This window comes from Epinephelus fuscoguttatus, linkage group LG22 (genome assembly GCF_011397635.1).
Source record: "Epinephelus fuscoguttatus linkage group LG22, E.fuscoguttatus.final_Chr_v1".
Taxonomy (NCBI): Eukaryota; Metazoa; Chordata; class Actinopteri; order Perciformes; family Serranidae; genus Epinephelus; species Epinephelus fuscoguttatus.
The window spans coordinates 17,963,972-17,991,189 of NC_064773.1; the positions used below are offsets into that span (position 1 = coordinate 17,963,972).

Below are 27,218 nucleotides of genomic sequence, written 5' to 3' on the forward strand. Positions count from 1 at the left end.
TTTCATAAACGGACATTTCACCGTCTCCGTTTTCAAAAAGATCTTCGTTCACACTTACCCGTGTATATATACACAAGAGCATGGCAAACCTGTAGGTGGCAGTGTGGCGAGAAGCTCAAGCCTTCCATGTATCCATTGTCACCATAGCAACATAGGTCACACTTTTGACACAGGCGCAAGTTCCGGCACATACTGTGACGTCGGCTGCCTATAACTCCGTCTATCTCCGTTTATCTCAGTTTACATGCAAACGCGCAACCGGAGTTTTCCAAAATCTCCACTCTGGCCGAGGTTTTTAGAAAGACTCGTTTTCAGAGGAGAAATCTCCGTTTGCATGTAAACGAAGGGCACAAACGAAGGAAGATGTCTCCGTTTATCAAAATCACCGTGTACATGTAAACGGCCTCTCAGAGACTCCTCGGGTTGGTTGTTTTTGTTCAGCTGCAGTGGACTCTTGTAAATGCCATTAGAAGCATTCAGAAGAGGACGAGGAACATGATATTTTTCACAGACTATCTGTGTGACTGTCGTGATACTTTCAGCAAATACATTTTTTCAGCTTTCGCCAATTTAAGTTAAACTTAAAAAAAATTAATTAATTTTTTTTTTTTTTTAAGCAAATTCTATCATTAGCATATTTGGCAATGAGTGCAAAAGTTATTTTATTTTATTTTAATCACGAGGAAAAAATCTTTGGTAGTTTTCTCATTGTGTTGCTGAACAAAAAAAAAGAGAGCCACTTTTTGTGTCGCTAACCTGGCTGACAACACAGTGATATCTTTGCAATAAACAATCGCTGGCTTTTTAGCAACAAGTTGCAATAAAAAAAAGTCTCACTTCAGAAAAAACAAACAGTTTAGTTATTTGTTGGTCTTAAACAGCGGTATGTGTCTCACCCAGGTGACATCCACCATCCCCCGATTTCAAAGTCAGCTCATGCGTCACTTTATAAACCTTTATGATAAATATGCAACATACAAATGTAATGTATCCCTGGTTTGCAGAAAAGTACAGTGCCAACATCTTCTGGTGACTGGGTGGTCTCCTGTCACAGCCACCACAGTTTAGTATGCAAATCGAGCTCTGCAGAGAAGCAGAAATAAATAAATATGTAAGCGTGCTTCTGTAAATACCAAGAGCTGGTGGAGCAGTGCAGAAGCTGACACTAGTGGGCCCTCTGCGGGCCAGTTGTAGTGGGCTGCAGGGGATTTGCTGGGTGCTCAATTTGTAAAGCGCTGGCAAGGCTAGGAGTAGCTGGAGCTGCAATGGGGAGGGCCATACGTACCATTACTGAAAGCAGAGGGAAAAGCTTGGTACTAACTTTGATTGAGGTTGACAACACAATACATACATAGGTAAATACAAGGTCAATACATTACAGGACCATGATTAAAACACCGAAACGTATCAGATCTTGGCGGCAGCTGGAGTTTTATTTTGTCAGGACGCTGTAATAAAGTGAGTTTAGACTATTGACATGTGTAAATGTAGGCTGATACAAAAGAGACAAATAAAAGCACAACCCACAGAAGACAAAAGCTGACATTATGTCGGCTGCTTGCATGCACACCCTCTGCAGAGAATAACGCTGATAAGCTTTACAATGCTGCCAGTAATATTCAATCATTTGTTGTCTGTGTTTTTAACGAGTGGGTGATAACAGTAGGAGAGGCGTTGTGCTGTGCACTATAAGAGAGTGGATGGTCACAGGAGTGTGTGGATAGTTGTCCAGACTGTCTGCAGCACCATGGATCATCACTCAGCCCCTCTGCTGCTGCTGCTGCTGCTCACCTGCCTGGCAGGTGAGACGCTGACCTGCTGGGTCAACATCTGCTTGTAGCATTTTGGCACAACTATCAGTTAAATGCTCATTATTGTAGACATTCTTTATTATACTAATTTGTTTAGTTTACAGTGTTACAGCAGAAAATGCATCATGTTAATTTATCCCCTTTGCTCATATCCAAGGGTTTTCTGCCAGTGAACCTGCAGAGGGAGGAACCATGGGGGAGACCTCATGTAAGACTTATTCTGATTCTTACCCATAACTACAGTCTTCAAATGTTTGAAAAGTGCATTAAAGCAGCTCTTTGGTGATTCTTTTATTGTGCTGTCTGCACGGGCAAGTTATGAGACAATGGGCCCCTGGACACAAGCCCTACTGTACCACCACTTCCACATTGGAGCAAGTCACACACACTTTGTGGTGGTTTTGCTTCTTTGTTACTGTCTTAGGTCTTTTTGCAGTTGTTATATGCATCTTTTTGTGGTTTTGTGTCTCTTTGAGGTCATTTTGTGTCTACTTGTAGTTGTTGTAGTTATATTTGTGTCCCTTTGAGGCAACTGTGCATGTCTCTGGGGTAATTTTGTTTTTCCTCTATCTTTTTCCTTTTTATTTCTTGCTGTATCGTTACACTTTAAAGTCATTTTGTTTCTCTTTGGGGTACTTTTGTGTCTCTGTGACGTAATCATGTGGGGGTTTTTTTTCTTGATTTTGTGTCTCTGTTAGCTCATTTTGTGCCTTTTTTTGTTACCTCCACCAAGGAGGTTATGTTTTCGCCGGTGTTGGTCTGTTTGTCTGCAAAATAACTTGAAAAGTTCTGAACGGATTTTAAAAAAAAATTTCAGGAAGGGTTGATAATGGGACAAGGAACAGATGAAAAAAATTTGGTGGTGATCGGTTGAAGCGAAGTGGATAAAATAATAAAATGGCGGGAAATCCGAGCTGCGCTCTGCGAGTGCTCTAGTTGATTTTGTGTCTCTGTGGGGTCATTTTAAGTTTTTATTTGTTGATTTTGTATCTTTGTAGTCGTTTTATGTCTTTTTGATTGATTTTGTGTGTCTTTAAGGTCATTTTGTGTCTTTATTGTGTATTTTGTGTCTCTGTGGGGTCATTTTATGTCTTTTTTTGTTGCTTTTATTTGTCTTAATGTCATATTTTGTCTTTTTTGTTGATTTTATGTGTCTTAAAGGTCATTTTGTGTCCTTTTTGTCTCTTTTGTGTGTCTTTTTTGTTGATTTTGTGTCTCTGTGGGGTCATTTTATGTCCCTTTTTGTCTCTTTTGGCTGTATTGTGTCTCTTTAAAGTCATTTTGTATTTCTTTGGGGTATTTTTGTGTCTCTGTGACGTAATTATGTGGCTTTTTTTGTTGATTTTGTGTGTCTTAAAGGTCATTTTATGTCTTTTTAATTGATTTTGTGTATCTTTACGGTCATTTTGTGTTTTTGTTTTTTTTTTGGTTGATTTTGTGTCCTTGGCGTAATTTTATGTCTTTTTTGTTGATTTTGTGTGTCTTTGAGGTCATTTAGTGTCTTGGTTGTTGTTTTGCATCTCTTTTTTTTTCTTCATGGTAATTTTCACGTGTTAATGTGAGGGACATTTTGCAAGGCCTGGGGGCCCTGACACATTGGGCCCCTGGGCTATTATGCCCAGTAGACCTGTTCAGTTATCCATTCATGGCTGTGTGTCAGTCCTCATTATTAGCTTCAATTTCCTTTAATATTTTTTTAACTGAAAAAAATGTCTGTTCCACTTCCCACTGCAGACGGGCCGTCCTCAGTGGAGATCAGTGGGGTTGATGTGGTGACAGTGGGAATCCCATATGGTTTCAAGTGCACGGCCAATTGCTACCCAGGCTGCAAGTACAGCTGGAGCAGGGGTAACGTGACCTCACAGGGCCCCGAGCTGAGCCTGCAGCTCCTGCACATCATGCCAACGCAGACCTTGACCTGCACAGTGATCAACCCCACAACACGGAGGTCAGCTACTGTCCACAAAACGCTGCAAGTGACGGGTATGAGTGACCAAAGTGAATTCAAATTCATTTGCTCCTTCAGCAGCGCTTCCTTCAACCAAATCTATTTCCATCTTTCCAGCTGGGCCATCAAACATACACATCAGTGGTCCAGCCTTTCTGACTGTCGGAGCTGAATCCATCTTTACATGCTCGGCCAACTGCTACCCCTCCTGCAGCTACTCGTGGAGTGTTGTCTGGAAAGGGGAGACGCTCCGCACTGCAGACAGCAACACCATTCGTGTCACTCCAGCTCGCAGTACTGTCCTCTATGAAGATCTAATCTGTGAGGCTCAGGACACCGTGTCACATCTCTACGTCTCCTCGTCTGTGAGACTGCCTGTTGCAAGTATGTGAAAAAACTTACCGTGGGTGCAAATGAAATATTATTAAGCAACAAACTAGAAATCAACCCCACTGATGCTGCATTAAGAAATGTGCGTGTTTACTGTTAAAGCAGTTTGTGTTTTAATTTTCATTATCTTGAATACTTAGAAGGAAGTACGCCCATTTTTAAAATTCATACGTTATTTCTATGGTCTTAGACAGTCCTTAGACGAGTCCTAGAACTCAGACTTTCATACTACATTTTATCATGTAAGCTTTCCGAGTGTTGGAGATATCGGCCGTAGAGATGTCTGCCTTCTCTCAAATATGAAGCAATTACATGGCACTCGACTTGTGACGCTCAAAGTGCAAAAAATAAACATTTGTAAATCTAAACATCAGTGTCTCTTTCCAGAAACCATGACCCAACTCAAGATAATCCACAGACCTTGTTGTGAGCAGTTTCATGTAGGAACTATTTTCTTTCTACCGAACTACACCCACCAACTGTATAAACATGCAGAAGGAAGTGTGCATCTACTGATGGAGGAGAGGCTCTACTCATGACAGCGAGAGATGTAAACATTAATGGCGTCCTCCTCGGCTGAGCTGTAACGTTAGCTAGCTCAGTGATGCTAGGTGAGCTAGCAGTAGATACGCGGTTCTTTCTGCGAGGTGATACAGTTGACAGCTGTAGTTCAGCAGAGAAAAAATAGCGTAATTCTGTACATTTAAAACTTATTTATCTCATTCTCCTTCCTTAGGCATATCTGACATCAGCATTGCTGGTCCCAGCGCAGTGACAATGGGTAAAGAGTACCTGTACAGGTGCTACGCCCTGTGCATCCCGTCCTGCAGCTTTTCATGGAAGTACATGGGCAAGACTTTCAAGGGTAAGCAAATGCAGATGCCCATCATGCATCAGGGGGACCAGAAAAAGTCTTCCAATGAGCTGGAGATCACTTTAAGTGACTACTCTAGGATTGAGCCTCTGACCTGTGAGGCAACGAACACTGCATCTCATGCCAAGACCACCTCCACTTTGGACCTCACTGTCACTGGTGAGTCTGTACCACCTTGGTATTAAGTATTCACAGCATTACTTTCATATTCATACTTGGTGTTTTAAACATTCTCCCTGCACAGATCCGTTCTCAGTGCGTCCCATCTCCCAGGCCCTGTCAGTTGCAGGCAAGTCTTTCTTTCTGCAGTGTGTTGGCACTCAGAACCCAGCCTCAGTTACATGGCTGAAGAATAAACGCCCAATGCCAGTGTCTGAAAGAGTGCATTTCTCCCCTGACAACATCATGATGATCTTCAGTCCGCTCCTGCAGGAGGATGACGGTTTATACCAATGTGTGGTGACAGAGGGGGGCCCACGCATACAGTCTGTTGGCTACAAGATGCAAGTAAACTGTGAGTATACCAGAGTCATCACAGTAATGGCATTATGTGGTGAGGTATCCTCATACAACAGTTCATATGATATCTCACAAATTTGCGCCCCTTGAATGACCTTATATACTTAACGGAGAGTTACTTAAGTTAGGTTTAGGAAAAGGAAAAGAAACATGGTGACAATGTACCTTTGAATGACTCAAAGTTCACTCAAAGTGTACATGGTTCTCAACACGGGTTTCCTGGGGAAAGTCCTGGGTTTTGTGTTTTGGGTTAAGGTTAGTCCTTTGCTTTGTGACCCTCCACCACCTCAACCTGCCTCCTTACGGAGAATGCTTACTTCTTACTGACTTACTTCTAGACTATAATCCATACACATCAAATTGCATTGATATAAATAGGATCTTCTTTCCCCCAGAAATGAGGTGTGGCCTTGACATTTTGTGAAGTACCCGTATGTGCCAGTCTGATGTATCCATGTAGCCATCTGTTTTACTTCCAATTGCAGATGGGCCGTCCGCAGTGGTGATCAGCGGGGTCGACATAATGACTGCTGGAAAGCTGTATAATTTCCAGTGCTCAGCCAGCTGCTACCCAACATGCCAGTTCACCTGGACCAGGGGCAATATGACCTCTCAGGGCCCAAAGCTGAGCTTGCAGCTTCATGAACTACAGCCAACACTAAAGCTGACCTGCACAGCGGTCAACCCTGCTACAGGAGCATCAGTCACTTCCCAAAAGACACTGCAAGTGATAGGTAATAACTTTTAAAAAAAAATGAATTCATAGCTACATTTTTTAGGAGGCATACCTTATACTGATTTCCATCTTTTAAGCTGGACCATCAAATATACACATCAGCGGTGCAGCTTTTCTGAGCGCAGGAGCTGCGGCCACCTTTACCTGCTCAGCTGACTGCCCCTCCTCCTGCAGCTACTCGTGGACTGTTGCCATGGGGGAGGAGACAATCAATACGGCACAAGGCAACACCATTTCTGTCGCACCACCCGCTAATGCTATCCTGTCTGAAACTCTGATCTGTAAGGCTCAGGACACCGTCTCTCATCTCTTCATCTATAAGACTCTGCAGCTGCCAGTGGCAAGTATGTACAAGAAATTAACCTCTAATGAGAATTAACAATCAATAGAGATGTTAATTCCAGAAGAAAAGTTGCATTAATTTTCCCATACACAATATTACCTGACTTACAGTTGGAGGGCCTCTACAGCTCGAGCATGATGATGAAACTGTTGGTTAAGATTAAGAACTCTGTCAGACGTAATTGGTTCAAGAGTGTGTATATAAAACTATGAGGTAGAGACTAATGACCCCAAAGTTGTATTTCAGCAAAAATAATTCTGAATTGGCTACCGCTGTGACTCACACAGGTTATACAAAATAAATTTGGATGAAAGGGTGGAGCTAACCCCAGAGCTAGCTGCTAGCTTGGTCACCATGCTGCATTCACATCTATGGTTAACGTCGATAATTTTTTGTACCAGGCTGTAAACATGTTAGGCATTTTCACATAAGGGTCTATTGGAACTGATTAACTCTTGGAGCCAGCCTCAAGTGGCCATTAGAGGAACTGCAGTTTCTGGCACTTCTGCATTGGCTTCATTTTTTGGCCCCTGAAACTGCCACTTAGATCTGCACCCCTAACTGGTATCAACTCTATGAGTTTAGAGGCCATTAAGACACATTATATTAATCCTTAATTGCATTTTGACAACATTCAGGTTTTAGAATTTACCTGGAATTTACATTTTTACTGCAAAATCACCTGTTGGATTATTTGAATTTGATGATGATTGCACATGATTTGCTGTAATCTTGTAAAATGAGCACAATATATTCAAATGTCTGATATCATCTCCTTCTGTAGGTTTATCCAAAATTGCCATCAATGGTGACGTTGAGGTGGCAATTGGAAAAAAGTACACATACGAATGCTTTGCCTTCTGCACTCCATCCTGTACATTCACTTGGAGGTTCTTGGGGAAGACTTACAAAGGCAGTCAGCTGGAGATCACGGTTAGTGACTACGCTAAATGGGAGCTTCTGACCTGTGAGGCAATCAACATTTTATCTAACGCCACTATCACCGCCACTATGAACATCACTGTCATTGGTGAGTCTGTGCTGCTGCTCCCACAGATTTGAGATATGTTGTAGGAGCCTTAGTAAACTACCAATGTTCACCACTTTTGCTGTCACTTCATGTTTTATATTCTCCCTGCACAGACCCATTCTTGGTGCGCCCCACCTCCCAGGCCCTGCCAGTTGCAGGCAAGCCTTTCTCTCTGCAGTGTGTTGGCCCTCTGGATCCAGCCTCCATCACGTGGCTCAAGAACGAACGCCAAATTCCAGCATCTAAAAGAGTGCATTTCTCCCCTGACAACACCACAGTCACCTTCAGTTCTCTCTTGCCAGAGGATGGAGGGTTGTACCAATGTTTGGTAGTAGAGTTTGGGAACCACACTGTCTACTACAACAAATTGCTAGGGGTCGAGGGTGGAACCCCCATCCTGTCAGTTGGCTACCTGATGGAAGTAAACTGTGAGTATACCAGGGCCAAACTTAATGTAGCTGTAACTTCATTCACTGTTATTTCTTGGCTGAGAGCAGTAACTCCCAGTCTTTATGCTAAGCTAAGATAAGATATTCCACTGTTGGCCATAGCTTCATATTTAGTGTACAGACATAAGAGAGTGGTATCAATCTTCTCACCTCAGTCTTCCCAAGATGTCAGTTTTTTTTATTTGAAGGTGTCTATGTGCAATTCAAAGAATTTGATTTGTACAGACACAGTTCTCAACATGGAGGTGGCTGAGGCGGCGGCTAACAGCTAGCAGTGCTCACTCCATAAACAGCACCAAACACAGCAACAGTACTGACAGATCTAATGGTGTTAATCTGGGGGAACCAGAGGGTGGACGCTACGCTTCTGAAACTACGCTGACCTGATATCAGCAGTAACCGCGATATGAGTGCAGTGCAGAGCAGCAGATATATGCTAGCAAGTGAGATGCATACCTGCACTGGCAAAGTGGTCAGTTGTGGAATTACAACTTCTGGGTTTGTCATGTGATGCCACTTGGTCCAAAAAGACCTTTTCTCTTTGATTTACATTGAGAAAGAGACTTCTGTCAATCAGAGGATAGATTTTTTGAGCACCACAACCCCTGTGCAATGACTCGTTTCACTACTGGTATTTGACCCTTTGGGTCAGATAACATTTCGGAAGTCTGGAAGAGCCACATGATTAAATCATTTTATCTCTACTCAAGTTAGCAAAGAGCAAAACCCGAAGTTAGCAACTTAGCCAGCAATAGTGCGCTCTCATGCGTCTGCTCTATGGGCCCAAGAACACGCAAGGTTCGGGTACTTTTACGCACTGGAAGTCACACTGTTTTGGCTTCTTGCGCCAAGGTGCTTAGGAAGTGCGCCTGGCTTTGAAGCCAATTCGACGTAGTAGCCAAACAGAGGAATTACAATTTCCAAGTCGTCACATGATGCCCCTGGGCTCAAAAAGGCCTTTTCCCATGGACTTCCATTGGGAAAGAGGCGTCTGTAAATCAGTGGATACATTTTTTGGAGTGTTACAACCCCCACGAGATGACAAGTTTGACTATCAGGATTTGATCCATTCAGTCTGATTACATTTGGAAAGCCGAGAAGAGCCGCATGATTAAATCATTTTATCCCCATTCAAGTTAATGGAGCTCTAAATTGGAAGTAGTCAGCTCGGATGGCATCAGTCTCCAGTGCGCTTGCTCTATTGGCCTAATGGTGCGGAAGTGGTGCCAATCATATGCAGCAGTTGAATTTTTCTGGCTTCTTGCGCCACTGAGCAACTTTCATAGGAATGAACAGTCCAGTTTACCACAACTATGAACGAAGAAGTTCAGATTGCAACACACACACAAACAGGTAGCATGACTTCATTCTCTGCTTAGGACGCCATCACTCCAGTATATCTTTCCATGGCAAATACTGGTTTGCGGCTATATTAATGCTCTGAATGATGCATACAGAACTTTTAAGGTACTGGCAATTGAATGTATTGACTACCCAATCACTACTAACTTTTCAATATGGTGTTATGTTATTCAGATGGGCCCTATGAGGTGCTCATTGTGGAACCCAACGAAGCACCGGTGGGTGAGGTGATGTTCGCTCTGCCTGGATCCACAACAGAGCTGCAGTGTTTACCTGACTGCTTTCCCCTCTGCTCCATCAACTGGTTTTACCACGGCATGCTCCTGTCTACAAATGCCTCCATATCCTTCACACCTGAAACGCCTCCATACGAGGCCAGCCTCACCTGTGTGGCATCTAACCCAGTGACAGAGGAAAGCAGAGTGGCTGAGACCATAGTGGTGGTGCCTGGTAAGTAAATATCAAGAGTTGAAATAGTTGAAAAGGGTTTTCTATATAGCTGTCCCCACTTTGTCTGGTTTAGCATGCTTTAGCTTGTATTTGTGGCTTTTCTCTTGCAGATGGACCGAGAAATGTGGTCATCGTAGGACCAGATGCACTTGAAATCGGGGTCACAGCGAGCTTAAAATGCGTGGCTGAGTGCACTCCTTCCTGCAGCTTCAAGTGGACCTTTTTCGGGAAGACTATGACGGGACGTGAGATTGACATAAACGTGAACCGCCACATTTCCAAAGAGTCCATCAGCTGCCGGGCTGAGAACACATACACCGGGAAGACGGTGATGGTCAATGAGACGCTCAGTGTCTCAGGTAGGCTGTTGTTGGCTGAGAAGTGTATTTAGACATACTACTCTACGAAGACAAAAAGTAGTAACTACAGAGGCAGTGAAGCAAACTGTTAAACACATTCAAAAGGTTATAATAACTCCATTTTAAATCTTTTTAGGCTGATTACTTTACACAAGAAATTAACTGTCACAGAACTCAAACATTACCTACAAAACTGCCTTTTAATAACCTTCATGAAAACTCATAGAAACTGCAGTAGCCTATCTACCAATAAACATTAACCTCATAATGAACTTCAGTTTTATCTTTCTAAGTATTTGAAATATTCATATTGATTCCAATAAAATACATGAATTTACAATTTAATACTTTTAAATATGTGATTTAAACCACCAAATATATCTATATGTATCTACCAAATCACATGAAATTTCGAAAGAGAACGTCAAAAAAAAGGATGGCAACAGAGATCTGCTAAGCTAACTATCTTTAGCAGGAGTTTAGCATTGTTTTTCCTTCTTCAAAATAATTGATTCAGCTGCTATCTTATTTAATCAAATAAGGAATGGGTATTTTTCATTTAAAGATGCCAACTTTATCTTTAGCTAATGCTAGCCGTGGCTATCTTACAAGCTAGCGATCACTTTATGTAGCCTTACTTTAGCTGTCTAGTTAGCCATCTTTCTATGGCAGTGCAGTAATTGACAGGCAGAATGCAGTGATGTCTGTTTTCCAGTTACCGCAAATTTAAAGAGCTGTTTCTTTTTATGGAAACTGCTCATTTTTATCCGTCTTTTCCAAAAATGTAAATATTGCCCTTTAGCCTATGGGTGATTGTTTTATTATAATTTGATTTTGAATCAAAATGGTTGTTTACAATAACTGCAGGGTTGGAAACCCCCATGTCATGGAATTTATGGCACTGAACAGACACCAACCTAACCTTACCTTACCCCACCTCACCTCACCTAAAAGAAGACCCACTTAAAAAAATAGACAATTTTAAGTGTATGTTATATTTAAAATCTTTAACCACGTCACCTTGCTGTCAGACAGCCCTTTTTGACGGGGAACTAAAGCAGTTATCTCAAAGTCACCAGACTCCACTGACAAACACAGTAATTTTTACCAGGCAAGACAAAAGATGCTGGTGTACCACTGACTCGATTGGTTAGTGTGTAAGGTTAAGCTGAGAAAATATTTCAAAACTAGCGTTCAAGTAAAGTCATACAGATTTTTTTTTTTTTAGGTGGCTAAAATACATTTTGCTGCAGCCCTGTCCACAGCAGTATATTGTTTAGCCTCCATACAGGTAGATTTGGTTTATCAAAGATGCTTGGAAAGCAACAGAAGTGCAAGATAGGTCGGACCACCATGTTTAACAGTGTATCTTTAAACATTACAGATGAAGATGACAACAGAAAGTTTCACAATTTCAAATATATCCGTAATTTAACTCAAGAGCAAGTTGTCTTCTCAGAGGGCAACGTCACAATAATTCTGACTATAGGGAAATTTATCAGGGCAGAAATTCTGATATACTGTAGGTTGTTACTCCATTTTAACCAAACGTAGTTACTTTGTTTTGACTGTGAAAGGCAGCTTAGTTTACAGCTGTTAAATAACTCTAATGTATGTGTTTGCCCCTGCAGATCCTCACTGGTGTGGATGCTGAGACACTGAAGAACTTCCTCAGCTACATTCTCCTGATCTAAAGCTCTGAACACAGGAGAGCTCATAGTTAAAGTTTGGCAATCTCCTTATTGTCGACACTTACTGTACATGTATGGTTGTATTTGCACAAGCATTGTGTACTCTGACAGTGATGGACAGGCGACCTGAGTGGGGTGTTTCCCTGATTTCAGCACAATGCATGCTGGGACAGGTTCCAACCTCTTTGTGACCCTGAACGAGATTAGACAGGTATAAAGAAGGGATATATATGGATTGTGTGTTTGAGTAACAACTTTTGGGGTTTTATTGACACAAAGCTAATCTCATTCTCTTTCATGATGTTTTCCCATTTGTCTTACCAAACAATACGCACCATTATTCTTAATAAACAATGAGCTACAGTGCTGTGTGACTGCCTGGTGCTAATCCGTCATCTGTGTGACACATCTGAGATTATGTTGTGCTGAGTTCAAAACTTTTTTCGCTTTTGTAGTGACTGATTCAACAACAGCCAGCACATGTTACAAAATACACCTTTATTTGTTTAGTTCCTTGAAAGAGACTAACATCTGTATGAGCAGAATACTTGTGACTCCTCTCTCATGCGGTCAAACGGAGCCAGTTTAGCAGATAAAATATTTTTTTGTGGCAGAATGAGAGGAACATTTATACAGGGCAGAGTACTCACAGAGACTAATCCATACTTGCGCTGCATTCAAGAATGTTTTGGAAAGCTGGAAACTTTTTCAAAACTACCTTACTTATAAACATTACAGAACATCGCTTCTGTTGGGGTATAATCCCCTTTAAGATGTAGTTCTTCTGATAAAAAAAAACATACTGCCAGCATTGCATGCTTATACACTTATGGAAACAGTTGTGCAGCAAAGTTGCAGATTTTTATGACATAAGCTGCTGCACAACTAACAGGTCTCGACACAGAAAGTCTCTGTTTTTATCAGCTTTAAAGGGACAGTTCACCCCAAAATCAAAAGTGCACATTTTCCCTCTTACCTGTAGTGCTATTTTTCAGTCTAGATTGTTTTGGTGTGAGTTGCCGAATGTCAGAGATATCAGCCGTAGGGATGTCTGCCTTCTGTGTAATATAATGGAACTAGATGGCACTTGGTTTGTGGTGCTTACAGTGCCAAAAAACACAAAACACATTTGAAAAACTCAACATCAATGTCTCTTTCCAGAAATCATGACCCAGTTACTTAAGATAATCCACAGACCTTGTTGTGAGCTGTTTCATATATTTTCTTTCCACCGGACTACACCCACCAACCATATCGCAGCACAGAAGGAAGCATGCATCTACTGCTAGCTCACCTAGCACCACTGAGCTAGCTAACGTCATAGCTCAGCCAAGGAGGACGCCATCAATGTTAACATCTTGCACTGTCACAAGCACGAGCCTATTGTCCATTAGTAGATGCACGCTTCCTCCTGCAGGGTAATACAGTTGGTGGGTGTAGTTGGGTAGAAAGAAAATAGTTCCTACATAATTCTGCTAGGGATTATCTTGAGTAATTGTAGGAACCATATTCTTTCTACCCACAGAAGGAAGTGTGCATCTACTCATGGACAAGAGGCTTGTAATTGTGACAGCTCTAAATGTTAATATTAATGGCTTCCTCCTCGACTGAACTGTCACGTTAGCTAGCTCAGTGGTGCCACATGAGCTAGCAGTAGATATATGCTTGGTTCTGCACAGTGATAGAGTTGGTGGGTGTAGTTCGGTAGAAAGAAAATAGTTCCTACATGAAACTGCTCACAACAAGGTCTGTGGATTATCTTGAGTAAGCGGGTCAGGATTTCTGGAAAGTGACGTTGTTGTTGAGTTTTTCAAATGTATTTATTTGGTGCTTTGAGCACCACAAGCTGAGTGCCATCTTGTTCCATTTTGTTAGAGAGAAGGCAGACATCTCTACAGCAGATATATCCAACACTCTGCAACTCACACCAGCACAATCTAGACTGATAAACAGCACTACAAGTAAGAGGAAAAATATATATTTGACTTTGGGGAGAACTGTTCCTGTAACACTTAAATGCATCATGTTCAGGGTTACAGTCTACAATTTGGGAATTTCCAACTTTAATAGAATAGAATCTAATCAGAGCCATAACACAGCAGTCCAATGTAATTAAAGTGAATTAAATGATAATTTATTCTGCATTAGAGTATAACTACAATGCTTTATTGGCTTTGAAAATAATGTAGCACTTTGTGTTGAGATGAAAAGTCTTTAGAACGTGCGGCGTCACACACCATATTTCCTCTGTAAGGCTGTGACAGATGATTCGTCCAGCTCAGCTCGGTGAAGGAAGTCAAACAGTTCTTTGAGCACTGAGGAAGAAAGAAGTGTTACAGCAGCTATTAATATGACGGAATGTGTGGGTGAAAAGTGTGAGTCATCTGCAACAGCACATCAAAGAAACTCAACCTTTCTTCTCCTGGGACGACAGGAACATGACAGCCATGTCGAAGCGCCTCACACTTGCCAGACTCCTGAGGATCTCCAGTGTGATGGACGGGGCTTCATTCCTGTAGAAAGACGGGGGTTAATATACAGTAAAATACTACACCTGTGTAATGCAGCTTATGCCTAATAGAAAGCCAGATTTTTTTATTTCTATGAGCATCTTTTAAAACTCACTTGATATAGAAAGCATGCAGCGTCCTCAGGATCTGATTGAGAATGTCAGGCTCCAGGGAATTGTGGAAAATGTTTGCATATGCCTCAGGTTTGATTTGCTGCAAGACGAGGACAAAAACAAGGTCGAGAGGATCACTTAAAACAAAATAATGCAGAGTGATCTTCACATTTAGATTGTGTTCAGCACCAAATCTGATTTGTTTGTCTGATTTGTCGTAGATATCATGATTTAAAATGAGAATACATCTGCATCTTTCATGGAAATCATAAAGGAATAAGCACCTCAGACCACCACATGAAAAATGTTTGTACTGTAATGTTGCAGGTTGTTTGAGAAAAGAAAATCCAAATAACAAAAAGTAAAAGAGCAACAAACTCCACTGTACTCAGAGCTGTTATACAGGAAACAGGCAAATATGATCCCGTCACCAGTAAATGAGTGCGAACAGTCTGATTTTTGTGCCCCCAAACACACAGCTCACCCTCAGATATCTGTAAATCACTTCGGGCTGGTTTCCGATCTTGCGGAGGTCAGACTCCAGCTGGAAGCTGTTGGTAGGTGGAGGAGGCAGGTCTGTTACTGTCGGGGAGGTGCTGGCTGACGGTGCAGGTACAGGTACAGGAGCATGAGCGATTTCCTTCTGCTCTGGCTGTTTGGTCTCTCTGCTAGCAGGGAAGAAGAAGCAGAACATGGTTTGCTAGGTGGGAATAATGGATACCACCAGAGGTGTAGTGCTGCTGGAACAATGCTCCGCCACTTTTTGTCTCTAAGTGAAGAAAAATTTGCAGTCGCATAATCTCAGTGAAATTCATATACATACATATCCCCCATACGTGCTAGGTGAGAGAGGAGAGAGAGAGACGCTGTGCTGCTGCCAGAGGAGCCGCTGATCCGTAACTCACTAAAAGAGTCTGAGAAGTGGGGGCTGTTCATGAAACATTCAGGACGCCACAGTTTATTCCACCCTACTGAAGCTGCTCCTCTTTTTGGAACCACCGCAGAGTCTGTAATAATTTTGCTTTCAGCCATGCTTGTTGTTGCCGTGGGTAACTTTATGATGTCAATATGTCAACAAGTTGAAATATTGCGAGTATCACAATATGATTTTTTCATGATATTAGAAATTATACCAGCATTATCATGAACTATATGATATGACCATAGACTGTATAAAAGGATATGACACACCCCTACACTACACCTCTGGATACCACAGCCCACAAAATAATGCAACATGTAGTGCTTCACAGACGTGGTTAAGCTCACACAAGAACAAGAGGTGCCACTCACTGCTCAGACGAGGGTGTAGGAACTTCTGCTATCTCCTCAATCTTGATCATCTTGGCACTGGGTGATGTCGACAGTGGAGAGGATTCATCCTCCGCCTCCCTCGTCACCTCCTGGATGAAGGACTTGGACCCGACTGACTCCACCTCAGACACCGTCACCTTTCCGCTCACTTCCTCAATTTCAATTCTCCGCAGAGGTTTCTGAAGAGCAGCAGATGATCAGAATCAGTCAGACCAAAAAGCCTCAGATCATTAATTAAATTTAATTCTAGTAAAGACACCAAAAAAGAGCAAATGACAGATTAAAATATTAAGTTGAAACACAGTTGTGGAAAGACTTGTGGAAAGAAGATGACCAAAACACACATCTAGTTGTCCATTTTTAGTTCAGATTTCTGTTCTGAAAATGTATGTATAACGCACATATTTAACCAGATAATGCTTCATTTGCATATATGAACATAACATTTAATCACGGCGTCGAATATTGTTTCCCTCTTCTAAAATTATGTTTCCTGTAGCACCAACGCCAAAAACTACGTTGGTGATGTAACAAAAATGTAAGAATTTAAAACAATTTAATACTTTTTTTATTTAGGACACTGAGACATTTTAAGGACATGCAGCCACCCTGCTCCTGAATGCAACACACAACAAAAGGCGGTGTATGGCATCAAACCAGAGAAAGAGCATTTGTCAGGTCACTCCTGGGTTTGACATCCCAGTTACTCGAAGTAATGGATTCAGTTCTATTAGCTAATTTTTTTTACCCTATTACTCCGTAGTATCTCATTTTTTGTGTAAAAATGTATGGAATTTGTACAATATACGCCTTTTTTGGCCATTTTCTCATAATCTGAGCCAGAGATCATACACCACACTTCCCACATGTATTCCGATATCTACACTCTGAAGGTTTATTAGAGGGGTTTGTTCATACATCCTTCATAGCTTGATTTATCAAACATTTTATTCCTAAAAACATGGTGAAAAATATTTTTAATGGCTGTTAACAGGTTTTTTTCTGATTAATGGAGTGATAAAAAAAGATATCAAAAACTCCCTCTGTAAAACCCTTTAACTCTAACAAGTCAGCAAACTGAAACAAGAATTTTGAACCTGACTTTATCTAATGTTCAGATTTTTGTTCTGGAAATTAAAATATATTTAATAAATAATGCCTCATTTGCACATTTGAACATCAAATTTGAGAAGACTTAAAAAAGGAAAAAATAATTGTCTTTAAGTAGGTAATTAATTGGGGACGTTTCACAGTGATATCTGTTTAAAGTTTCATCATTTTCATCGGTGCTGTCTCCCCTTAATCAGATGTCTTTGCTGCCACCTGCTGGACGAATAATGCTACAGCATGTTCCATTTATGTTACTTTAACTAACTGATCTGCTTTTCACAGGCACAAAAACACTGACAAATTATTTCCAATTATTGTGATGATTAGTATTAATTTAATGATTATTTTCAATATCAAGTAAGCTATTTTTTTCAGTAATTTAAATAATCTTTTAGCCAATAAGATTTAAAATACAAAGACTAGTCACAGCTTCCAAGAGTCGGAAGTTATGTCTTCAAATATCTTTTTTTTTCTCCAACAAACAGTTTGAAGATGAAGAAAAGAAAGCGGATCTTTAAATACGGGATGTGGGAAGTGTTTGTATATTTACTTATTCATATATACAGCACATTTTCCTGCTCATACATTAAACATTTCACCTGTAACACAGTCAGACATATCAGTGTTTATAGCATCAGAATGATCTCCATCTTAACTGCCTTTGGTGTAGCAGGGACTGCATTTGCTTAAAAAAAAGTCCTCTGCACTGATGGGAAAAGTAAAGCAAAAATAAATAAAGCAAGACTCACAGTTGACTGCAGATGTGTTGGTTTGTCTATCGGCTGAACGGTTCTCCTCTGTGTGCTGTCTGGTGTTTGAAGAAGGCCGCTGGAAGCCACATCCTGACACAACACGACAACATAAAGAAAAGAGAAGTGAAGACTGTAGAAGATCGAACCTTATAAAGTCTGACGTGTCCATTAGTCCCTACATTAAATTTGAATTTAGGCATTAATGCTGATGCCAATTCTCGTATAATCAGACGCTCAAAACCAAGCAGAGAAACAAACTTCAGTCTTTAAGTCACCATTGCAACTTGATCATTTACTGACTAAGATAAACTGAACGAATAACTGGATACTGAGACTCACAATTTGGAGTTTCTGGAGCTCATTCAAGGCCTGCTTGTTCCCTGGCTCCAGTTTCAACACCTCCTGAAAATCTGTAACACACACACACACACACACACACACACACTTGAATCTTTTGCAGAGGAATGCTAAAGTTTTCTAAAGAAACCATAGATACTCGTACTGAAGCTGAAATATAGTATCACATGAAACTATAATGCCATAAGGAATCCATTGATACCATCTGTGTCATGCTCGCTTGTTGGGAAGGAAGATAAATAACTCTCCAAAGTTAGGGTAAATTTTGACGAGGAAAAACCTGGCATGGCCATTTTTCGCAGGGGTCCCTGAACCTCTCAAGCTATCTGAATGAAAATGGTCCTATGGGCACCCCTGGGCCTCCCCTGTATAGACATGCCCACTTTATACTCGTCCAAAACAGTCTGATGCTGTATAAATGTGTGATTTTCACCTATTGTATGTGAATATTTCTGCACACTGGGTCCCTAAACAGACTTGGATTTGCATAAGTTGGGTAGGACTGAAAAGCTGAGACTCTTGTGGATTCAATGACTCTGAGTTTTATTCATGTGTGATGATGTTAGCCCCCATAGTAGCTTTTTCACTGCAGTGAGACCATTTTTTGACACTTGACCTCACTGTTTAAAATGACCTATTATAAGGATAATCACAGCCTCAAAAAGAGACCAATTTTGTCACATAAGTAAAGATGAAAATCAAACCAACTACAGAAACACAGATCATGCAGAAGAACACAGCTACATCCAGAATGTGACAGCTTTTTGATCATCTAGATAAAAGCAGATAAGATGTAGTTGCTGTTGTTTGCCTTTAGAGGAAAGTGTTGTTCCACACAGCACCTTGTTTGGCCTCCTCCATTTTCCCTAGAGCCACTCTGGCCGTGGCACGACGGGCAAAAGCCTTGGAGTAGGTGCTGTCCAGAGAAATGGCTTTGGTGCAATCCTCCTCTGCCTCCTTGTATCTGCAGCAGGAGAGAGAGACGTTTGATCTTCTTTTAACAGACTCCTTTTCAATCTGACAAGAAACGTGGTGAAGAAATAAAAGTTGTGCTCACTTCTCCAGCTTGAGGAAGGCCATGGCTCTGTTGGCAGGCAGCAGGACATTCATGCTGTCAGCCTCCATTCCTCTGCTGTAGCACTCCACGGCCGCTTCATACTTCCCCTCTTTGAAATAAGCGTTGCCCTGAAAGGCACGTTCACAAAACAATTTATAAATAAACACGGCTTGATTTGTTTGACAAAGCTGTAAAAGAATATCAGCATCTAAAAGTTTACTTTTGTGCCATTCAGTGCTGAAACTGTATCTTTAGTGGATATATCTTACTGGTTCTCACTTTTGTGACTACTGAACACCTCATTCTTTTAGCTGGTTTTCAGGTGTTGCCCTTGTGGGCCACCATACATTCTCGCTAGCAAAAATAAAATAAAGTTAAAAAAAAAAAAAAAAATTAGTAAGAATTATCAAATAAATCATAAATAAATAAAACAAACTCCCTGACAAAAAATGAATAAATAAAATGAAATAAGATAAGGTAAAATAAAAATAAATAGATAAATGAATAAATAAATAAAATAAGATAAAAAACAAATAGATAAATGAATAAATAAAATAAAATAAAAAATAAATAGATAAATGAATAAATAAAATAAAATAATAAATAAATAAACAGATAGATAAATGAATAAATAAAATAAAATAAAATAATAAAACAAAACAAAACAAAACAAAATCTACCTTACCACGACAAATAACACTTAAAAGTGGCAAATTAAATGGCAAAAAAACAAGAAAATCTTATAAAATATCTATAAAAATATCTAGAACATCAAAACTATTCGACACATGGGCATCTGGGCTCATTTTTAATTTACCAGCCTCTGACATGTGAGCTGATGAGTCCAACTGGGATGCTGCAGCAGAGCTTAAACCCAGAGGTTGGTGGTAGCACACTTACTCTTACTCGAGTAGATTTTTAGAGTAAAAACATTAGCTTTACTCCTTTACATTTGGATAGTTTCAACATGCAACTTGTATTTAATCATGTTGTTAAGGCATTTATTCATACTCCTGCTTTCTTCTGTACTGTAGGCCTAAATATTCAAGCTAACAGTGTGCCTTTAACTAGTCATCCTCACTGGTGTAGCCTAATGAAGAGAGACAGAAAAGTAGCAGCTCCCTAACTAGCCGAAATGAGTCATCTGATGTGAGATATTTTCAGAAAGAAAGAAAGAGACTGATTCGGCCGCTGTTAAATTACTCGCTACTCCAGTTGTTTTTTTCAGTAAATACTTTAGTACTTGAATTCAAGTGGATATTTTGAGGACTACTTTTACTTCTAATTGAGCACTTGTTTTTGCAAAGTAGCAGTACTTTTACAGGACTACAGATTTGGCTACTTTACTTAACTCTACATAAACTGCAGCAAAGCTTACTCTGTCTTTTTGTACAGCCGCCTCCTGTCGTTTCTGCTGCTCCTCCATCAGTCTCTGCTGCTCAGGGTCCACTGTTTGAGCCTCCTGTGGCTGCAGGGCATCACTCAGGACAGCTGGTGCCTGATCTCCGAGAGCCTGAAACCAGCCATGGAAAGAGAGGACATAAAAGAGAAGCAGACTTTTGAAAGGAGGCTAAACTCCAAAATGTTCCTTTCACACTCACCTCTCTGATTTTCTTCACTTCATTCTGTGCCTCTGTGTTCCCGGGGTCGAGCTTGAGAACCATTTCGTAATCTATTCAGAGACAGATTCATGTTGTCATCTCAGAGCGCTCAAATTAAACACATGATCTGAACCTTTGAGCAGTTTCTCACCTTCTAATGCAGACTCATATTTCTTCAGCGCAAACCGTGCTGCTCCTCTTCGTGCGTACGCTTTGAAGTAGTTGCTGTCCAGAGCGATCGCCAAGTTGCAGTCGGACTCTGCCACAGCATACCTGCGAAGATGTCTCAGTGATTTACAGCAGAACAAAACCCACCGCACACACAATCTTAAACAATCTTTTTTATTTTAATACAAAAGACTTATAATCTTATTACTTTTTGAGTCTGAAGAAGGCAGTGGCTCTGTTTGTGGGAAGCACAGGGTTGTAAGGATCTGCACCCATCCCTCTGGTGTAACACTCAACGGCGTCGTCGTACTTCCCTTCTTTAAAAAACGTGTTACCCTGAAAATAAAACTCAGCTCTAGGTAATTTATTCTTCTCTTTAGTTACTTTTATTGCAGTGCTTCTCATGCAGTATTCACCTGTTCTTTCTCAGCCAGCGCTTTCTCCCGATCAGCTCCTGCTTCCTCAGAGTCGGACTCATTAGACTCTGCAGGACTCTCCTCCTTGTCCATCTCTGCCAGAGCCTTGTCCTGCCACCACAGAAGAAGAAATCTTTGGTTAGCTACTCCATGGCTTCACCTATCATAGTGAGGATGTGTTTTAAGGATGCATCAGCTACCACGTCAAACTTGTCCCATGATCTGTAGTCGTATCCTTTTATCCTTGGAGCCTCCTTGGGCTCCTCTGCCTTTGCGTCACCGTTTCCTGTTGGCTCCTTCTTCTTCTTCTTCCTCTCCCTCATCTTCGTTTTGTAGTCTTTGTTGCGCACAGGTGGGAGCTTCTTCTGTAACACAGAGGCAACACATTGCTGACACCTGACTCTCACCCAGAGACCATTACCTGCTCCTGAGATGGACAGCAGAGACGAACCTGGACCTCCTGAAGTCCTCCCGTCCTCAGCTCCTCATCCTTCTTCTTGATATCCGTCTCCCAGCTCTCCAGCTCCCTCATGAAGCCGTGCAGGTCCTCCGCGTTTTGCCGCATCTGCAGCTGTAGCTCGATGGCTTTGTTTCCCCCGGACATGATACTCCCTGTGAAACAGACATTTGTTTTGGAGAATATCTCAACACGAGTTGCTGTGGTTGTGGTCTTGAAGTCGGTGTCGCAGCCAAGAGGAAACAGGAGAATCACGCCGTCATGCTTTTGCGGCTAAAAGCTAGCTAGCAAAGATACAAAACATTTAAAGCAAATAAAATAAATGAATAAGTGACTCTGGAGCTACTTGAACCTTGTAGAGTACCTGACAGCACTTCTTTCTCCGGCTGATAGTCACAGTTAAAATGTAGCTGCGGTTAATCTGGCTGAATACGACAAATTAAAGTGTCGGTATTGATAGCTTTCTGTTTACGTTGGGAGCCATGACAGCCGAGTACCGGCAGCCTTTGCGCTGCTGAGCATGCGCCAGGCGCAACCAAAGATCGTCTGTTTCAACAGATGACTTACTACATCTATATTTCACTCACTGCTTCGCTCACAGTTTGTCAAAGTCATTCAAAGTCCGCAAACAACCGACCGAAAAGATGTTACACATCACACAGGTGTCAGGTTTTATTCATGAACGATGGACGTCGGTATTTTTGTGATTAAATATGTAGTACAGCCCACGGGTTTTGAATACAATAGGCTAGCACTAAGGTGAATGAAAAATTACTTTAAGTATAAATAAATAAATAATTACTGAAATAAAAAATATTGCATAAATAAATACAGAAATAAAAATAAATAAACAAATAATACTGATTTTTTTTATATAAATAAATACTGAAATTAAAAAATGTATAAATAAATACAGATATAAAAATAAATAAATAATGAATAAAAACTGAAAAAACCCCAAGTTGTATAAATAAATACAGACATAAAAATAAATAAATAAATACATATTGAAATTTTAAAAAATGTATACGTAAATACATAAATAAGAATAAATAAATAATGAATAAATACTGAAATTTAAAAAAAAACAAATTGTATAAATAAATACCAAAATATAAATAAATAAATAATCAAATACTGAAGTTAATTTCTTTTAGAAATAAATACAGAAAAAAATAGAAATAAGTAAATACTAAAACAAAAAAAAACAGGAATATGAATAAATAAATAAATGAATAAAGAAAGAAAGAAATAGCTACAGAAATACATAAAATGAATAAATAAATGTTAATTATAGAAATAAATAGATACATTCATAAATAAATGAATTAAAGTTAATGATGAACACAACACACATAAGTAAATATCTTCCATATATTCCTACATTTTTGTATAACTGCATTTATTTATTTCTGTAATATTTTATCTGTATGTTAATGGGGATTTATTCTTTTATTTATGCAGTTATTTAGTATTTCCATCTTTAGTTCAGCATGTATTCAATATTTATTTTATTTATTTCTGTTTGATGATTTCTGTATGCATCTTATTTTTTTTATTGATATCTATGTCATTTTTTGTCTTCCATATGACCCCCGCCCAACAAAACAAAACAAAACAAAACAAGGTATTAAAAAAATATCCACATCAAATACCACTACATGCATTAACACACACTTCCCTTTCCTGACCCCCTGTAACCTCATTTTTTTTTTAATATTGTAAAATAATGGAGTGGAGAAAATAATATATAAAAAACTGGCCAAATTTGTGAAATTGATTGTATATATTTTTAAACTGAAATAAAAACTAAAGTATTAAAATAAAATTTAAAAAATTTTTTAAAAAAAAATAAATAAATAAAAAATATATCTTTGTGCTTGGGCCCATTTTCCTTGTGATGCTGCCAACTGTTTAACAGACAGCTTCAGTTATTGCTCTGGGAACTGTCCCTTTTAAGGTTTAATGACTCGGTTTTAGTTTTGGTCCACACATCGCGCTTGGAGTTGACGACCTGCCTACACGTTCTGAATAGACAATCTATAACCTGTTGTAGCCTCTCACAAAACTGCGCTGAATTTTTTTTCTTTCAGATTACTTTAATGTGAATTATATTTATAGACAGTTTTTTGGCTATACGAGCGATAGCAGCAAAATTACAAGTAAATATTCCCGTTCATTACCTTTGACCTTTCGCGACCACGTGATCTACAAAACAGTGATGACCTCTCTTGCCTGCTAGCTAGCGGCAGCTAACCGGGGAAACCTATGCTAACATTTTCAAGTCGCTGACAACATTTCACAGCATGGATCAGTCGAAACAAGAGGAGGACTATGGATACGATTTATTCCCGAAGAGAAACAAGGGGAAATACACGAGTCCCCTCGCGCAGAGCCTGTTCACTTTCAACCACAAGTGTCAGGTCATGTTGCAGTTCGCAATGGAAACTAGTGAGTGTGTTAGCTGGCTAATTACTCCTTTACAGACCTTTACAAAGGATGTCAGCTCAGCAGTGATCAGAGGATATCTTATCTGACAGAGAGATGTCTATCAAATGTGTTCGTGATGTTAAATACCAGTGTAATGTTATAATATCAATCTCGCTGTCAGACTAGTAGCATGTAGCTTTAGCTAATCTAGCTAGCAGTGGTTTGTGTCAGTGAATGCAACATCCATGTCTCTGCTCCTCTCAGGTCCGTATGCCAAACTCCTCCTCAGTGCCATGAAAAGCTCAGGATGGTATGTGTCTGTTTCAAATAAAATATAACTATTTGTATTAGTGTTGACCTTTCTCTGTAACATTTACATCCCTGGAAAAAATTGGACTTTTTACATGTTATTGCCTGCCACTAATATTTGAGAAAAATAATTATTATGATAGTAATAGTAACAAGCAGATATAATGACATTAGAGGTCCCATATTATGCTCACTTTTAGGTTCATGCTTGAGTTCTGGGTTTCGACTATAACATGTTTACGTGCTGAAAACACATTATTTTTCTCATACTGTCTGCCTGAATATACTTGTATTCACTCTCTGTTTGAAACGCTCCGTTTGAATGTCTGTCTCTTTAAAACTTCCTCCGTAAAGGGCCAGATTCTGTCTGATTGGTCAGCATTTCCAGGTCTTCCACTTGTTAGCTCAGTAGACCTTTTTACATGGCGAGAATTCCACACTGTTATGTTGCCTCACTGTTCTGTATTAAAGGTACAATCGCAGAATGGGGGACAGAGTTGTCTTGTCATTAAGTGGAGGTAGTAAGAGCACTGAAACAAGGTCTATATCAAAGGGGCAGCCAACAAGATGGGATCATGGGCAGCACGGGTGTGACATTTTGATGACGTGTCATGCATTCGACCCACAGAGGGGAATTTAAAAAGTAGCTCATAGCAGTTAGCAGCTAACTCAAGGAAGAACAGTGGCCAAAAATGTCCACAAATATGGAAAACAATGAGGTCCCGGAGCTCCTTAACCTCTGACCAGAGAAAATGATCGGCCACAATATAACAGGGACAGTAAATGATTGTTATCGCCATGTTATGTTATTGTAATACTTTATAAAGTGCTGCCGATGTACGTTACATGTCACACATTAAAAAGACATGGGAATCCGACTTTTTATCCAATGGGACCTTTGATTAATCTGTTTAGAAACACAGCCTTGATATTGCTATTTGGACGGTGCAAAATTAATCTCACTCAAATTACATTTTGAGTTCTTTGATCGTTTGTATTTAGAGCATCTACTATGAACATGCACCAGAATTCAGATTCCTAGTTAATAATCTGTTTCTCTGATGTTGTCCTTTATGCGAGAATTATCACCTCTTTTTCTCCCTTCACTTCACTGACACGCTTGCAGCAGTTTAACAGCCATCTAAATTACAGCTGGCTTTGGATAGTTAAAAACTTAAACTGTTGTTATAGCAAAGAAAACAAATTAAGATCCCTTTCTCTCCTCAACACAGCAAAGTGTTTAAAGACCGTCATTTCTCCTGTGAAGATTGTGACGGGTCGGTCAGCGGTGGCTTCGACGCAGCTTCTTCTCAAGTAAGAGAGAGATCTTTGCATTATTAAAGTCAAAGCAGTGTCTTATGGTGTAAAAGAATGTGACAGCTTTGTATTAATGACATTTACCTGTGTTTCCAGATCGTTTTATGTCAGAACAACATCCACCAGCAGTCCCATATGAACCGAGTGGTCACACATGAACTCATCCATGCCTTCGATCACTGCCGGGCCCACGTGGACTGGTTCAACAACTTAAGACATCTGGCTTGTTCTGAGGTGAGCTGCTGCATTTATGAGCAATGGAAACTGTGGTTACTGTGTGATTCATTTTCATCTGTGTGTCTGAGGCTTTGGCATTGTGTTCTTGCTGGCATGAATGAATCAGTCAAAAATATGTGCAGTACCACTGTCTGACATCAAGTGTACCAAAATTTAAAGACTTTTTTATGTCATGATTTCAGATCCGGGCAGCTAACCTCAGTGAAGACTGCTCCTTTAGCAATGAAGTCTCCAGATTCAACTTCGGCCTGAAGGAGCATCATCAGGTACCTGCAGTGAGATAAATATTACCTTTACCAGGTTGAGGTTTGTGTCTATAATCTAACGCTATTTTCCCTCCAACAGGAGTGCGTCAGAGGCCGTGCCCTTCGCTCCATCCTAGCTGTGAGGAAAATTAGCCGAGAGGAGGCGGAGAAGATAGTGGACGAGGTCTTCGACTCGTGTTTCAACGACCACGCGCCGTTCGGGCGGATCCCGCACAGCAAGAAGGATGCTGGCTTTGCCTACAGAGATTATCAGAACAGAGATCGATATTACGCCAACCTTTAGTGTCGTCACATACTCATCTAACTCACAAGGGTGCTGCGACTGGCGGAGACGCTGACGAGTGCCCGGCGGTCAGCGTAAAAGCCTCAACAGAATGACAGTCTGTCAGAAACAATCAAATCCCTTCAGAAGGGATTTTCAGAGAATGATTCGTCCTTGAAACAGGGAAGCAAACGGAAGGAGCTGCAGTACATTTCATGTTCTACCTTAAATATTTTATACTAATTCTGTATAAAGGGATTGACGGAAGTGAGTTTGCTGTGGACGTTAATTATTAGAAGAGGCCTCAGTGATTTATATGTAACGTTTTTAATTGATCAATGGGTGCTTTTAAGGAAATACAGGATTTTTGCTGTGACAGTCCTTTGAAGACAAGTGAGGATGTTTTTCTGTTTGCTCTTCATTTGTTGCCACATTGACCTCCACTCATTTCTTGTAAATAGAGCTGAATGTGCTTAAATTAAACCGAATCGACTTGTGTTTGAATTAAAGTTTGATTCAAGAGTTATTTGTGAGGACAAGGGGGGAGTTACGTTCGACCTTGGCTTGAAATGTTTGAATT

The 27,218-nt window shown here is 40.3% G+C and overlaps 3 protein-coding genes across 5 annotated transcripts in view; 2 read left to right on the forward strand and 1 right to left on the reverse strand.

Annotated features, from left to right (window-relative positions):
• The first annotated feature begins 297 nt into the window (after positions 1 to 297).
• Positions 298 to 12,308, forward strand: LOC125882559 (hemicentin-2-like). The gene is made up of 13 exons (XM_049566330.1): positions 298 to 1,802; positions 1,969 to 2,019; positions 3,546 to 3,794; positions 3,877 to 4,143; positions 4,886 to 5,182; positions 5,268 to 5,537; positions 6,028 to 6,276; positions 6,356 to 6,622; positions 7,406 to 7,651; positions 7,765 to 8,079; positions 9,637 to 9,912; positions 10,023 to 10,271; positions 11,903 to 12,308. The coding sequence occupies exons 1-13, from the start codon at positions 1,748 to 1,750 to the stop codon at positions 11,923 to 11,925; spliced, it is 2,814 nt and encodes a 937-aa protein (XP_049422287.1). The 5' UTR covers positions 298 to 1,747; the 3' UTR covers positions 11,926 to 12,308.
• A 133-nt stretch (positions 12,309 to 12,441) lies between these two features.
• rpap3 (RNA polymerase II associated protein 3) overlaps positions 12,442 to 27,218 on the reverse strand; it is a 46,108-nt gene continuing 31,331 nt past the window's right edge. The window contains exons 1-17 of one of the 3 annotated variants that reach the window (XM_049566341.1): positions 22,182 to 22,349; positions 21,812 to 21,972; positions 21,561 to 21,725; positions 21,361 to 21,471; positions 21,153 to 21,280; positions 20,928 to 21,049; positions 20,777 to 20,847; positions 20,554 to 20,688; positions 19,176 to 19,303; positions 18,961 to 19,082; positions 18,101 to 18,171; positions 17,759 to 17,851; positions 15,879 to 16,078; positions 15,070 to 15,253; positions 14,588 to 14,685; positions 14,375 to 14,475; positions 12,442 to 14,277 (exon numbers count right to left, since the gene is read on the reverse strand). In XM_049566341.1, coding sequence (XP_049422298.1) covers positions 14,192 to 14,277; positions 14,375 to 14,475; positions 14,588 to 14,685; positions 15,070 to 15,253; positions 15,879 to 16,078; positions 17,759 to 17,851; positions 18,101 to 18,171; positions 18,961 to 19,082; positions 19,176 to 19,303; positions 20,554 to 20,688; positions 20,777 to 20,847; positions 20,928 to 21,049; positions 21,153 to 21,280; positions 21,361 to 21,471; positions 21,561 to 21,725; positions 21,812 to 21,964 — 1,968 coding nt within the window. In that variant the 5' untranslated portion in view covers positions 21,965 to 21,972; positions 22,182 to 22,349 and the 3' untranslated portion in view covers positions 12,442 to 14,191. Of the gene's footprint in view, positions 14,278 to 14,374; positions 14,476 to 14,587; positions 14,686 to 15,069; positions 15,254 to 15,878; positions 16,079 to 17,758; positions 17,852 to 18,100; positions 18,172 to 18,960; positions 19,083 to 19,175; positions 19,304 to 20,553; positions 20,689 to 20,776; positions 20,848 to 20,927; positions 21,050 to 21,152; positions 21,281 to 21,360; positions 21,472 to 21,560; positions 21,726 to 21,811; positions 21,973 to 22,181; positions 22,350 to 27,218 lie in introns of those variants that run through there. The other 2 variants (XM_049566340.1, XM_049566339.1) reach the window with 2 other exon arrangements.
• On the forward strand, positions 23,859 to 27,154 carry atp23 (ATP23 metallopeptidase and ATP synthase assembly factor homolog). The gene is made up of 6 exons (XM_049566362.1): positions 23,859 to 24,268; positions 24,512 to 24,557; positions 25,789 to 25,870; positions 25,970 to 26,107; positions 26,293 to 26,376; positions 26,456 to 27,154. The coding sequence occupies exons 1-6, from the start codon at positions 24,124 to 24,126 to the stop codon at positions 26,657 to 26,659; spliced, it is 699 nt and encodes a 232-aa protein (XP_049422319.1). The 5' UTR covers positions 23,859 to 24,123; the 3' UTR covers positions 26,660 to 27,154.